Source organism: Alligator mississippiensis, chromosome 3 (genome assembly GCF_030867095.1).
Source record: "Alligator mississippiensis isolate rAllMis1 chromosome 3, rAllMis1, whole genome shotgun sequence".
NCBI classification, from domain to species: Eukaryota; Metazoa; Chordata; order Crocodylia; family Alligatoridae; genus Alligator; species Alligator mississippiensis.
This window is the reverse complement of record NC_081826.1, coordinates 114,909,984-114,924,494: the sequence shown is the minus strand read 5'-3', so window position 1 is coordinate 114,924,494 and position 14,511 is coordinate 114,909,984. Positions and strand designations below refer to the sequence as shown.

The 14,511-nt window shown below is 42.3% G+C and overlaps 1 protein-coding gene across 1 annotated transcript; it reads left to right on the top strand.

Moving 5' to 3' along the window:
* The first annotated feature begins 2,933 nt into the window (after positions 1-2,933).
* NRSN1 (neurensin 1) lies at positions 2,934-13,355 on the top strand. Its single transcript, XM_019490316.2, has 3 exons — positions 2,934-3,065; positions 10,043-10,240; positions 11,205-13,355. Exons 2-3 carry the CDS (start codon positions 10,052-10,054, stop codon positions 11,601-11,603), a joined length of 588 nt encoding a protein of 195 aa, XP_019345861.1. The 5' UTR covers positions 2,934-3,065; positions 10,043-10,051; the 3' UTR covers positions 11,604-13,355.
* Positions 13,356-14,511: the final 1,156 nt, after the last annotated feature.

The following is a 14,511-nucleotide window of genomic DNA, read 5'->3' as shown; positions in this document are numbered from 1 at the left end:
ATTCCTTACAAAGATGTATCCAAATATCTACTGAAGACTAATACCACATCCTACTCTCATTTAGTTTCTTCCTATGTATAAGAGACAGTTTCAGGGTTTTTTCCCATTGCTTGAAGTATTTTCTTTCTGCTTGTCACAGCTTCCACTATAGTACGCAGGAAGCACTCTAATCATGCCCACCTAATCTAATAGACGATTACTCTAAGGCATCATGTTGCAGCATTTTTTAAATCTAGTGCTATCCTCCTGTTGCAACTTCAGATCCAAGGACACAGACCTAGCACTAATTTAGGGCAAGAGATCAGTTTCTTATTTATGCTATTCATGACTATCCAATTCACACATATTGACATCTCAGCAAGAACATGATAGGCCACATCCTCAACTGGTATATGTTGGTGTCAATTTACTAAATCAGAAAAGTTGCACCCATTTACAGTGGCTGAGGGAGCAGGCAGCAGCCAAGATGATTATCAAGCCCAAAATGTGCTGTGTAGATGGTGAACTGGCATGATTCTGTTTGCCACTGGTTTTCAATGGTATTCTATAGAAATAATCTTCCAAGCAAGCTGGAAACATGAAGGACAAATTCATTGGGCAGTCAGAAATTCTGCCTGTGGGATGATGATGGTAGAGACCTGTGATTCAAGTCCCTCTTTTTCATTGTACGTGGGTAGCTCATCAAGCTTGGTCATTGCTAAATGTGGGTTCCTCTGTGCTATTTAACACCCTGTAAGTGGACAATAAAATCAACATTTATATATCTTAGCCCACTGTTATTTATACAGTGATGCCTAGAAGCTCCAACTGAGATAAAGCTCAGAAGTCTCCAAGTGCACAGATCTTTCTGCAGGGAATTTTACACTATACATAGGCAGTGCACAGAGAGGTGATGTCATGACCAAGGTCACCCTAGTCACTTAGGGGCAAAACCAGCTTTAGAACCCACATCTCTGAGCCCATCATAAATGAGGCCCCCACTCTCTGTTACTGAGATCTAGACAGATGGTGGCACAGGGTGATTGTTGATGGCGTTTCACAGATGGCATTCTCAGCAGCAGGAAGGAAAATCAATCCCGATTTCCAGACAAGCTGCCCCTTTGAGCCTGTGAAACATTCTGTCAGACTCTGGCCTAAGCCAGAGCCCCAGAAGTCAGATCCTATTGATCCTATTAGCAGGGACCAACTTAAATTGCAGCTGAATTTTGCAGTGCAGCAATGCCCTTAATCTTGCTCTTTTGCAGCCTACCCTTCCCCACCACTACCACCACTGAGTGACTAAGAGCCAAAAACCATGGCATGAATTCACTCTCAGCCACTCAGCAATGGTCAGGGAGTGGGGCAGGAATCAGAGTAAAAAGAGCAAAAATAAAGATATCACTGCACTGCAAACTTCCACCACAATTTAGGTAGGTCACCCCCTATTAGTCACCTAAGCAGACTTAGACATGTAAATGAGATCCAATTCTATCTCATCATTTAGTGTCCAAGTGCATTGTTACACATTCATTTTAAGTGGCTCCTAGAGTTCTTAACCCCTGGATTGTCCACACATTTACATGTGAAATTAGTTTTAAGCATTCTTTATGTGGTTTAATGTTATGCCACTCCAGGTTAGGTTAATCTCTGATCTGTGTTACCCAGCTCATGTTGCACTAGTGTGTAGCCAATGTAGGTTACACACTTGTGTAAAGCCCTATCCACCAACTCACTGGCCCAGATAGGGCACACTGCCCTGCCCAGCCCTCCCTACCAGGGCACCACCCCTCCATCCCATCCCTAACCAGCTGAGATTGGCCTGCTGCCCCACCCCCACCAGATCAAACCTGCCATCCCCCACCTCCCCCCAGCACCCAGATTCTTGCTCACTTCTCTGATCCCAGCTTACTTGACACTGTCCCAGGGGAGCAGGCAGGGAAAGGGAACCTACCTTCCTGGCTACCGCTGCCATCACCACCACTGCCTCTCTGTGGACTGAGCAGGTGGCCACAAGTAGGCTGGGGGACCCAGGGGTTGCAGGTGGGCCATCAGGGTCAGGGAGGGCAGGGGAAGGGGGGAACCCAGAGAGGCAGGAGGGGAGCCCCAGGGTGGGGGATCAGGGGCAGACCCCAAGATGCAGCAGGGGAGCCCTGGGCATAGAGTGGAGCAGGTCAAGGCAGCAGGGAACCCTGAGAGGCAAGGGGAAACCTGGGGGCAGGGAAGGAACAGAGAAAGCCCCAGGGGGCAGGAAGGACTCCTGGAAAGGGAGGGGAGAGGAAGGAGATCCTTACCTTTTAGACCTCCAGGCCCCTACTGCCCTGACGTGCTCCAAACTGGAGCTGGCACTAATATCCACCAACATTTGAGCACCTGAAAGTGCCGTATCTAACAAAGCCTTTGTGAGCCGTATCAGGTGTCCGTAGCACCTTGCTCGATTCCCTGGAGACCCACTGGTGCTAAGGCTGGGTGAGTGTTCCCTAATGTCCTTTTCTTGTTTGTTTATTTGGAGGGGGTTTTGTACTTTTACGGCTGAGACAGGGCCCGAGCACTGCTGTGGCCCCAGTGCTTCAGAGACGAGGGAGACAGGGCTACATTTACAGCCCTGCCGGGAAGAAATGCAGCCAGAGGCAGCACCCAAGGGAGCTCTAGGTTCATAACCCAGCCTGAAGTAAGGCTTCTGTTGTGTGACTTAGGGGCAAGCAAGTCTCCCTGGCTGACTGTCCCTTCCGACATGGTCTTAAGAGGCCAGGGCACATGTGCTGTGTGTCCCGTTCTCCGCCCCCGCCCCCCTCTTTGCCCCCACAGAGGCTGTGTAAAGCCCTGGGAAGTGCAGTGAGAAGCCAGGGACACAGCAACAGGCGGCAGCCAGCCTCTGCTGCAGGGGTGACGGGAGGAGGCGTCGGCTGCTGCTGCTCAGTGCGCAGGCACAGGGCGAGCCTGGCCCCGGGCTGAGACATACGTGGTGTGGGGGGCTGGAGTGGCTCAGAGCGGAGATGGGACCCGAGCGAGAGAGCCGCAGCTAGCCCAGCTGCCTGGGCTCGGCCGGCGGGGAGGCGCGGGAGGAGGAGGAGGAGAAGGAGGAGCAGGTAACCGAGTCCCTTTGCTCTGTGGGGATTGGGCAGGACCCGGCTTCCCTTGCCCACGAGCCCCAGTCCTTTCCCGGGTGGGGGGAGATCGCAGCCTTCCCGGCTCCAGCACAGGGGCTGCGGCTGCTCGGGGAAACCGGAAGCGGTGGGGGGGGACAAGACAGGGAGCCGTGTTTTGCTGGGGAGAAGCGGCTCAGATTAGCCTGGCCGTGGCAAGCAGGTGCATGGCTCCCCGCGGAGCCCGGCTGCTCCGGGCTGAAGCCGGGTTTCAGCACGGCGGACAGCGCCCACCGCGGAGCCCGGCTGCCCGGGAGCTCCCGACGGCCGGAGCTGGGCTTCAGCACCGCGGACAGCGCCCACCGCGGAGCTCCCGCCGGCCGGGGCCGGGCTTCAGCACCGCGGACAGCGCCCGCACGGAGGCCCCGCCAGGGCAGGGCCGGCCCGGCCCCTCGGACAGGGGCTCGCTGGTCTGGGGGAGGCTCACGGAGCTCAGCCTCTTCGGAGGAGGCTGCTCAAGGGAGGGCTTTGCTTTCCTTCTCCGCGTAGGATCAGGCATCAAAAATGAAACCCCAGATCTGGCTCAGGAGCATCCCGGCCCCCAGCACCTGATCACCCCTCTTTGCGGGATGGGAGGGGAGAAGGCAACAGTCATCGCTTCGTTCTTTAAAAACCCACGACCGCCGTGTGGGGGGGGCTGTCCTTGCTGGGGAGATGAAGAGGGAGGGATCCAGCAGCTGGATGGGATGGGGAGGGGGGTTGTGTTCCACTAACATAGCTGTTCCCAGAGGATATAATGGAAAGGAAGACATTCAGACAATGCTGGGGGGTCAGCTTTAACCTTCTTTAAGACATCAGAAGTGAGCCTAACCTTGCTTAGTTGTTTCCAAAAGCATGTAAGCAGAGCAAGAGGGATGGCATTAGATTTTAATTTGCAGGATTTTGCACAATAACCTCATTACTCACCAAGGCACTGAGCACAAGATTGGGGAGTTATGAGGAGCCCTCAGGAAAGGGCACCTTGCAGTTGCATTGATCTGGGCATAGTTACAAGATGGGCTCTGCTTCCTCCTTGTCCAATGAATGGAAGATTTTGAACAGCTACTTTTTCCTTGCTTTATTTTACTTTCTCCTCTGCATTGTCCGAGCTGAATTAAGGTGCTCAGTTCCCTGTGTATTCGTAAAATGAGAAATAACTGCTGCTTTCTTCCCCATACATAAAGTAGAGACCAGAGTTGTCTACATAGAAGGGTAATGAGGTGCTTTGAAATATCATACACCCATATCCAGGTCATAGAACAACTCCCAACTGACTCCTCAGAAGGCTTTTACACTGAAGACAAGATCCATGTCCTCTTAAGTCAGTGGAAGGACTTCCCCCTTCACCATACGGGAGTACAAATCATATTTATCATGCCTCTAACCTTAGAAAATAATGGGTAATGATATAAATTTTAAGCAGCAACAAGACTGTCCCATTAAATGTTATTCAGTGTCTGTATTATTTGCTCTAATATCCACTACTTCTGGGCTCTCTTTCTGTAGGTAAAATGGGAAAAACAATCCTTTTATAAACAGAAAGGTCACAGTGTATATCATCATGAGGATGGGGGAGCAGACTTCAACCATAAGAACCTCTCTTAGTCTGTGTTTTATGTTTTTCAGATTCATAGTTGTGTGTGCATGTGTTGACAGCATCCTGCCTTTTTGTTTTCTTTGTTCTGCTTTGGCATGTCTTTCAAATGCAATGTTCTAATGTGTAATCATTTTTAATACTTCAATAAAAAAATTAATACATTTCAAAGCAATTTGAGAATTCATTCAGTTGGGGTTTTTTCCCCTGAAGTAGACTCCATATTATATCCATCTATTCATAAAACTGATCACACCACTACTGCCTCTGTAATAAACCTTAAAGTAAACACAGGAAAGCTTTTACCATGGAAACTAAAGTTGCTAGGGATTGCTACTATGCAGCTGCATGTTCTAAGGCAGCGATTTGATCATACATTACCATATTTCTAGGGGATTGTAATAACTGTATTGGTTTAAGTATAGAACCTAAGAAAAAAAAAGCAAGCACTTTCTGTGGAGCAGATACAAGTTTCAAGTTCAGGCCCAATGCTCATGTTAAATCAATAATCTGTATTAGCAAAGGATACCCAAGCATGAATTAGTTTCTCACTAGAAAGATGATCTGTCCAGATTACAAGGCAGAAGACATCACTGTCAGAAGACCACGCCTCTTAGACCAGAATGTCACTGTACTCCAAACCACCAGGAAGATGAAACCTTTTTGAGCCTACAGCTTGACAGAATCTTCAACAAGAGGGGCAGATTTCTATATAGTTTTTCCAACAGGTTGTAAGTTAATTGTGTATGTGTATGCATTTGTGAAGTAGGGATTAGAAATGTCTTCTTGAAAGCAGCTAGTAGCACTGGCTACACTTAATCAGTTCCCCATCCCGATTTCAAAAAGGGATATATGAGTTGATGACCTAATCTGTCACAGCTAATAAGATAGTTAGCCATGTTTGTCTGAAGACAGGCAGAAGGCAGTGTAGAGATGCCCCTTGTAGACCAGCATCTGATTAAGTAACGTCTTGTTCATGAAAGCTTACTTACTTAATAATATCTTGTTTATAAGTGTATGAGGTACATTTCCACTCTACCTTCTGTCATATCTCATTAGACTCTAACAAAAAGATCATGCTTGGTTTTTGTCTGCTAAGCCTTATTCTGAAAATGTTAAGCTTTTCTGTAATAAAAAAAAATTCTATTTTTAAGCTTTTTCAAGCACAAAAATCCATGGAAAAAATAAATAATTCCAGAATGTGTGATTTCTCCTGGGCCAATTCCCTTTCAAGAACTGAAAACACCAAATGATACTACACCTGTCTCGACCCATAGGTAATGTGGTTACAACAAAGGCAAGCATGAGGGATTTTTGTTTCCCCAAGTGGTGCATAATTAATTTGACTAATTTGATATAACTAATCTAAGTCCACTTCCTCTTCCATTCCATTCTCTTGAATTGAATGTAGTAAAGTACAGATATCGGGCCAGATCCATTGATATGCTTCATTAGTTTCAAATCATTCCAGTGAAACAAAGCCAAGTTTAGAGATGCTTAACCAACTTGTATGGCTGCTATGCTAGGCACAGGGTAATTGCAATATACCAATGAATCCAGCTCATTAGGCCTGACTGCTGCTTTGGTCTAGTAAGTCATTTACATCTGTGAAAAGTGTGAGGAAAATGCTTTCCCTACTTATCTCATTATGCACTGATGAAGATGATTACACAAGCTGCAAGCCAATAGAGAACCAAGCACCAATAATTTCTTGAAAGAAGCAGTGTCACCCTGCAAGTAGGTGGATGGAGATTCAGGAGAGTAGTTGCCTCTTTCCTGTACTGTAAGTGACCCACTGTAGGACACTGACCAGTCCCTTTAGTTTTCCTTATCAGTTAAGTATGGTTAATGTTTACAGGGCACTTTGAGGTATATGGATAATAAGCTATTATTATAGTATTGCATGTCTAAAGCAGGTTATAGCAATTTGGACCCAAGTATGACAGAGCTGTGCAAATAAGAAAAAGTTATGGAAATTATTAGCCATAGTTATAACCTGCCTGATGCATAGGCTTAGCAGCCATGATTCCCAAGTCTACTGCTAGCTTTTTATATGGTTTTATTCATGTCATTTGATTTTGTCCGACTCATTTCATTCAGCTGTATAATGGGTGTGGAGCAGTCTTCCACCCCACAGGGTTACGACTGAGCTAATTTAGTGTTTGTGAGGCATTTTAAAACCCCTGAAGCTATCAAACTATTAAGCACATTCTTATTTTTATTGCATATAGTTTTGCTCCTCTTCTCATGTCATTGTTGAAGCCTTGCCGTCTCCTGATGGAAAACCTTTATTAATGAGCAAAGATTGCTTTTACAGTTATTTCATTACTTTGGAGAATGCTGCTTTCTGTACTTGTACCCTCCCTTTTCTTCTTTACAAAGGAATATCTTTATAGGATCTTTGAGATTGAAGCAGGGAGGATGACTTGTGGGGGAAAAGATGGTTGGAATCATTGTTCTGTGTCAAGATTACAGCTAGCTAGTTGCTGGGTATATGGCTGTGATTATCAAGAAGACATGACCTTGATTTTTAGGTAAAGAATAATAACAGCAGACAAGTCTCCAAAGGAACAAACAGCACTGTTCAGACACTGAACAACAAATGGACTATAAAAATATTCCGCTTATTAAAAAATGTTGTTTAAGAGTTTTTTTTCTACAATGGTTAACCCTGTAATTTGCCATTCATGTCACTTTTACTTGAGAACATATAAAGATTGAAGCTTATAGCACAACAGAAAGGCTTATCCTGTGTGTGCAAGGCTACCTAATAATGTTTTACAGCTTTACAAGTTGTCAATAATACTTGTAATAAGATCTTCTTACCAGTTATACCTTCAGGAAGAGATGAATAATCCTCCCATATGCTGTCTAATTTGCTCTGTTCATTTCAAGCAAGACAAATAAGGTCCTAGGTTGTTCTTGTTCAGACAGGTAGGGTATAAACACCCAAAAAGCATTCAGGATCGTCTGTGCTTTCCAGGGCTCCCTCCAACTTAATTACTTCTTTCATGAGAGAAATCAACATGCATATTTTACCTTTGTAGCTAAGAAGGGGAGTCCCTGAGTTGAGAACCATCAAGGGGGGAGGATGTGCTGTTCTAACCAGTCCACAGATCAGAAAAGTGAGAACAGCTTTTTCTTGACTTGAAAACACCTTGAGAGGGGAGAACAAGCATACTGAGCATGAAGTAGAGAACATGGAGTCTGATGGGAAAGAAGGGCAGGCTTTAAATCTCAGGCAGGAAGTTTGCATAGCCTTGTAAACCTCATGGGCATTGTACCTGATCTGTTGAACCATAATTTGGCCATTGCCTTTAGAAAAAAAGTTACCATCTTGTCTGCAGCATAGAGGTACCTAAATTAGCTTTAACTGAGCTAGCTCAAGTATTAGAAGCAATCTAACTAGGGAAGAGTGAAGCTTCACAGACTAGTTTAACCAGCCCAAACGGCCTTTCCACAGATCATGATACAGAAATTCTGTATTCTAATGGAAGGATTATCATAGAATAGTAGATTTAGAAGGGAGACCATCTAGTCTAACCAGCTGGCCAAGGCAAGATCATCCCTAACTTAACCATCCCAATCAAGTGCTTGTCTAACCTGATCTTAAAGACTCCAAAGATGGAGAGTCCACAACTTCTCTGAATATCCTGTTCCAATACTTAACTACCCGCATAGTGAGAAAGTTCATCTTAATGTCCAACCTAAATTCTCTTGCTGCAATTATGAAATAGCTAGGAAATACAAAACAAATACTATTGACAATGAATGGAAAAAGAGCAAAATATTCCCCATCGTTTACCCACAGAACCAACCAGATTCCAAGGGACTTAAAGACTGCTGTCATGACCACTGCCAAGAACTTCAGTCTGCCATCTAATCACCATGCTTTATATTTTTGCATTGTTTAAATGAATGCTGCATTATTTGCCCATATCCTTTAAGGTGTGTAAAGCAAGTAGTCTGTAGTCAGAGATATCCCATGGGGTACCTATACACCTGCAATCAAGGCTGCTCTGATATGGTGCAATTAAAGTGCGCTGGAGCAGACTCAATTAACTGAGTTGGCCGAGTATCATATGTATCAGAATCCCCATGCTGAAAAATGTTGGTGAGTGTGCTTTAACTAAAGCCCCCTCCACCACTTTTCAGCGTAGGGACACCTATACAATCTAATTAAAGTGCCCCCCTTTCCCTCCCAGAGCATGTGTATAAATGCCCATGTATTTGTCATCACCTTGTTGCAGTTCCTGAAATGGAAGAGGATTAGATGCCCATGGAAGGAAGTTTTGTTTAAAAGAGGCTTTCTGTTGAGAACCTAGCCTAAAACAAGCATTTAAGGCATTGTTTCCCTGTTATAGGAAGTCAATTAGCTTATTTAAAGCTGATGCCTTCTGATCATGCTCAGTCCATAAAAATATACTAATGTGCCTTTAAATAGACAATGTTTTACAAGTATTTCAGAGAGAGATAGTTGAAACAAGTCTTTGAGTAACACTTGTGTACCTCTAACTAAACTAATTTGAAGTTCTGCTCTCATAAGTGTGTTCATAGTCAGCCTGCATGATTAAAAAAGAAAATGTGTGCATTGTTAATACTTCCATTAGAAAGGAAAGAATTAGGAACCCTATATGTATTTTTCACAGTAGGTGAAATCCTAACCTTATTCAAGTTGATGGTAGTTTTGGTATTGACTTCAGCGTGGCTGTGACTTACTCCACAAGTTTTTACTATTCCCATTTTCCTCAGTGTGTTCAGTTAAAATAAATTAGTCACTTTCAAGTTGGTTCCTAATCAGTTTTCTTTGCCTCTGACCATCAAAAAGAAATCCTTTGAGAAATTAGAATTTTTTTTCCTCAGAATCAAAATTGTTTACAGCTAATCTTCATGATCAGGTCCTCCATAACTACACATTATAGTTGCATATTATCCCATTATTAAAACTTGTTTCACAGAATCAAAAAAGATAGACATCCAAAAGTTCCTGTGATGTTCTGAAATGGTGCACACAACAAACAAACTATGGCTAGCAGAGGCAGTAGTGTTTGGACTGGAGCTGGAGGGTGGTAGTGATGACTCCCCATCCTGAATTTAAGTAATTCTCCTTTGAACTGTGAATTTCTGGTTCTAGGAACTCCACAAGAAATACTCAGTTGCACCTCTAAGGTGCAAAGGGAAGGTGCAGTAGTACTGTCAATATCTATGAACTGCAAAGGGATCTGAGAACCCAGGAGTGAATGCTTGGCCAGAACAAAGCCCTTAGTTGGGGTCTTCAAGAATTCATCCCAGCAGAGTACTTGGAGCAGTACTGTTTGATAATGATTGATGTGGAATCTCTTTTCAGGAAAGAAGGATGAGCTCGTATGCAGACATCTGTGGGTCCAAGCAAGCACAAGGTAGTGCAGAGGGAGGTTACCATCGCTATGGAGTTCGATCCTACCTGCACCAGTTCTATGAGGATTGCACAGCTTCCATTTGGGAGTATGAGGATGATTTTCAGATCCAGAGATCGCCCAGCAGGTGGAGCTCTGCATTCTGGAAGGTATAGTCCATTGCCCAACGGGGGGAGGGGGGGGAGTGTATCCCAAACTTTACAAAAACATAGGCCAAGGTTTTCAAAAGTAACTAGTAATCTTGGCTGCTTGACTTGCAGTACATGACAGAAACCAATTTTCAGAAGTTCTTGAGCACTGACACTTTGAAAATGAGGTGCATCTAATGTATTTTCAATTGGGCATCAAAATATTGAATGATTAATCACTTAAAGACATCTTGGCCATAACTGAAATGTATAAATAAATGTATTGTTACTTGATATTCAAAGCATAGCTGTCATTGCCCTTCATGGTAACAACCTACACAGGAATGTATGATCAAACCATCATGAAGTGTGATAAGGGCCTGGGTTACTAAAAAACTTTGGCATTCTATGGAGAAATCAAGTTTTGCATTTATAATTGAAATTTGACAGAAATATTAGCAGTGGGTTGTAAATAAGCCATGTAAATTAACCTCTGTGAGATAAAGATGTCTCATGAACAGGAGCCAGTAAGTATCACATGCAGAACAATATACAATGTAGTTCATTAGTAAAAACTGAATGAAGAGACTTTGGGTGCCAAAATACTTCCACCGCTTCCACTATGACAAAGTTGTTATAGCGTCACAGTAATTGGTTATTTCATGTGTAGAGGAACTTTACACATGTGTAAAGCAAGACGCAACACACACTTTACAGTATGTAATATATTTCTTTTTCTTGGGAACTGCCAAATATGCATTTACATCAATAGCCATTGTGGAAGCAGTTCAAATACCACTATAACAGCTACATGTTTTGATTCTATGAGTTGAGTTATAAGGCACCTAAAAGAAAAAGTCTGCCTGCCTGCTGGATAGCTTGCCAAATACTTTGCATGCATTGAAAATATTAGCTGTATATGTCATCATATTAAATGAGGGAAACTGTGAAATACTATTAATTCTTAAACCTGCTTGTTTTCCAGGTCGGACTCATCTCCGGGACAGTTTTTATGCTGATAGGGCTAATAGTTCTGATGGTGGGTTTTCTTGTGCCACCAAAAATTGAAGCTCTTGGGGCAGAAGATTTTGTTGTTGTTGATACCCATGCTATTCAATTTAATGGCTCTCTTGAGATATGTAAGCTGGCAGGAGCAATTTTATTTTGTATTGGAGGGACCACGATGGCAGCATGTCTGCTGATGTCTGCATTTGCAAAGAATTACTCCAAGGAAGAAAAGTACCTTCAGCAAAGGTTTAAAGAGAGAATAGCAGATATAAAAGCCCATGCACACCCAGTCACAAAAGCACCAATGCCAGGAGACTCAAAGATACCTGTCACTTTGTCCAAAGTTCAAAATATCCAACCTTTATCTGAAACCTGACATTTTCCTTTTTAATTTATACATCACTTAATTTAAAAAGGTCAGCTTGTGTGAGCATCTGATTTTTGTGTTTACAGCACAGCAGAAAGTGCTCTGCTCTGTAAGAAAGATGCTGATTGGAAACTTTATCCAACAGAAATTTAGATTTGGCAAAAGAATGAAGTTAGGTGATTAATGCTTTGAGCAGTGGATTTAAGTGTTCAAATATGAATTCTGTATTTTAATAAAAGTGTTTGCCTATGTTGAACAGGTAACCATACAGAAAAACACAATCAAGCAGATTTAATTTATCAGATTGTGTGGTTCGAGAACACTGAGCACATTTAGACCAATTGTACCTTGGAAACCCTAAAATATGCTTTGTTTTAAAGTTTTTGGGATTTCTTTTCTGGTCATTTTTAATATTATAATGTTGTCTGGCTTCTTGTTCCTTAACTCTCCAGTCCTGCTGCACAGGGAGTCTAATCCTCTTCTGGATTTGGACTGGTAGTCTTGTCCTTGTCCGTGGTCCTTTATAAAAACAGTAGTGCAAATAAGTATATACACAGGACACTAGACTGCCTATGTTTTGACTTTTGTCTTAATTCGTAACACCATATCCATAAGGGAAACTGACATTTTTAGACCTAAATGTACTGCCAACCCACACAAACCTGCCATTACACCACCTTTTTCCATCAGCAAACTTTATCATAAAATGCATTAGGAAGGTGCAAAATAATTTTCATCTAAGAAGAATGCCCTTTATCCTCAGCTGCTGCTAAGTGTCATGTCCCTTACAAGTCTTTGTCATATATTTTTTTTTAAACTCAGAAAGACACACACATATATTTGGGCCTTATGAGGAGAGAAATCATCAACTGTGGTTTACGGTGAAATTGTTAGTTCATAGCATTCTGTCTCACCTGAATCCCATTCATTGACCTTTAATATATCCATTAAAAAATATTTTAAAATGTTATTGTTATATTTTTATAGACAATAGAGAAATCTATCCGTACTCAGAATATCTTTATGTAGACACTTAGCCAACTACTTTTTTCCCCTCCCCCTTCAAATGAGGCAATTGTATCACTGGCTTAAACCATAAATTAACATGTACAAAGATGTGAACTTTGTATTCTCTGACAACATGTGCCACCTTATAGTTCTGTCTATTTTTGAATGGATTAAATAAAAAAAAAAAAAAGATATATATGAACTAATCACAAAAAAAAAAAGTGAGTTCCCTGGTCAGTCCTTTCAACTTGTCATTTTTCTTTAGGACTTCAAAATTTTATTTCAAAGGTGAATTAGCAAATGACACTACTTAGTTGCTTGGCACACGGGAATCCGCAAGCACTTTGACAATAGAAGCAGTGTAGAAAAAGAATCAATTTCAATCACAGGGCCAAGATGGAGCATGGGTTCTGATGGCAATGACCTTGAGGCAGGCTCACAAAAATAGATTCTGTCTTACAAAAAAAAGCAGAAATCTAAGAGTGACTGTTCCCCCTTCCTTGATGATTCAAGAGCTCTGGGCCTTTGAAATCTTTCATGGACTTAAGAAGTACAGAAGTTAGGAGAATGGTTTCTTTGTGTGTTTTTAATAGCAAATCTGGAATCATTATTGTAGGAGGTTGAGAGCATTGAATACAATGTTCTTGATTCTACAAAAGTGAGCACAGAAAGATTGATTTCATTAGTGACACAAATTTTGAAATGCCCAAGGATTAAGACCATAAAAGAAGGATAATAGTAACATACCCCTGCAACCAGAAGTCGGAGACTGAAATTAAATAAATAAATAAAATAAATTCTGTGTCTATTTGGCAATCGCCTCACACCCATGGCTCAGTGAGCATAGTACAACTAGTATTAAAAAAAAAAAAGACGGGGGGAGGAGGAGGAAAAGATTGTGGGGGTGGAAATCACATGCACTGTACTGGTTAAAAATAAGTAGAGACAGCAAGTGCTTTCATTGCAGGGAGCGAGGTCTGACAATTGCTCATGTGGTATGCAGTAGCACCGAAATAGAAATATAGCTGCATCATTCACAGTTGCTTGTTGTGTGTTGCATGCATTCTATCCCAAAGATAAAATAAGGTAGGTCATTAACTATTTTCAGGACAGAAGGAGCCTTGTTTACTATTCTTTCCTCTACTGCTGTCAGGCTATTAGTGTGTAGGCAGCAAGAAGACAGACCACTCTGACCTTTTCAATGCAAAGTTTAATTAAAGACTGTGCATAGTGAGAGTGTGACATTTCAGGTCTTGCAGTGTAGATCACTGGATGAAATTAAAATGATCACTCCAATCTCTTTTAGTTATTGCTATCTCTCCACTTATATTTTGCTGAATGCTGCATTTGAAGTAAAAGAATAAATCCAATTTTATGGAAAAACTATATCCATTTACCCATTTTCTAAAAGTGAATAAAAGCTAGAATTCATTTTTAAAAAAATGCATGAAATGATTTCTCTGGTGACATCTTTGCCTGGGAGATGAGATGACCCAGTTGTTTGTGATTGGCTGAAACAAACTGAGCACTCTACTATATTGCCCTATAACCCCTTCTTTGGTTTAATATATTTTGACACTGTAGTAAGGATGAGTCATTACACTACTATGAGTTGAGAAAAGACAGAAGAGGAGGAAACATGGCAGTCATATGCAGAAGTGGGAGGAGCACAGTAATAGGTTGCGAGTGATAGGAGCTAGGAAAGAAGATGGAAGTGGGGTGGAGGGGAAAGGAAAGACATGAATGGAGGTCAGGAACAATGACAGTCAGTTGTGGAAGAAGTGGCAGAATGACCTATAACCCCTAAAGTGCTCATGCCTCTAGAGCCAAGGATTAAGCCAAGAATAAGTCTCAACATTCTTCTTCAATCAAATAAACAGTTGTGAAATCCATTTGCATCCTGTGCTTC

Coding starts and splice junctions, on each gene's coding strand:
- NRSN1 (XM_019490316.2), top strand. CDS start 10,052: ATGAGCTCGTATGCAGACATCTGTGGGTCCAAGCAAGCACAAGGTAGT. Junction 10,241..11,204: donor GGAGCTCTGCATTCTGGAAG/GTATAGTCCATT, acceptor CTTGTTTTCCAG/GTCGGACTCATCTCCGGGAC.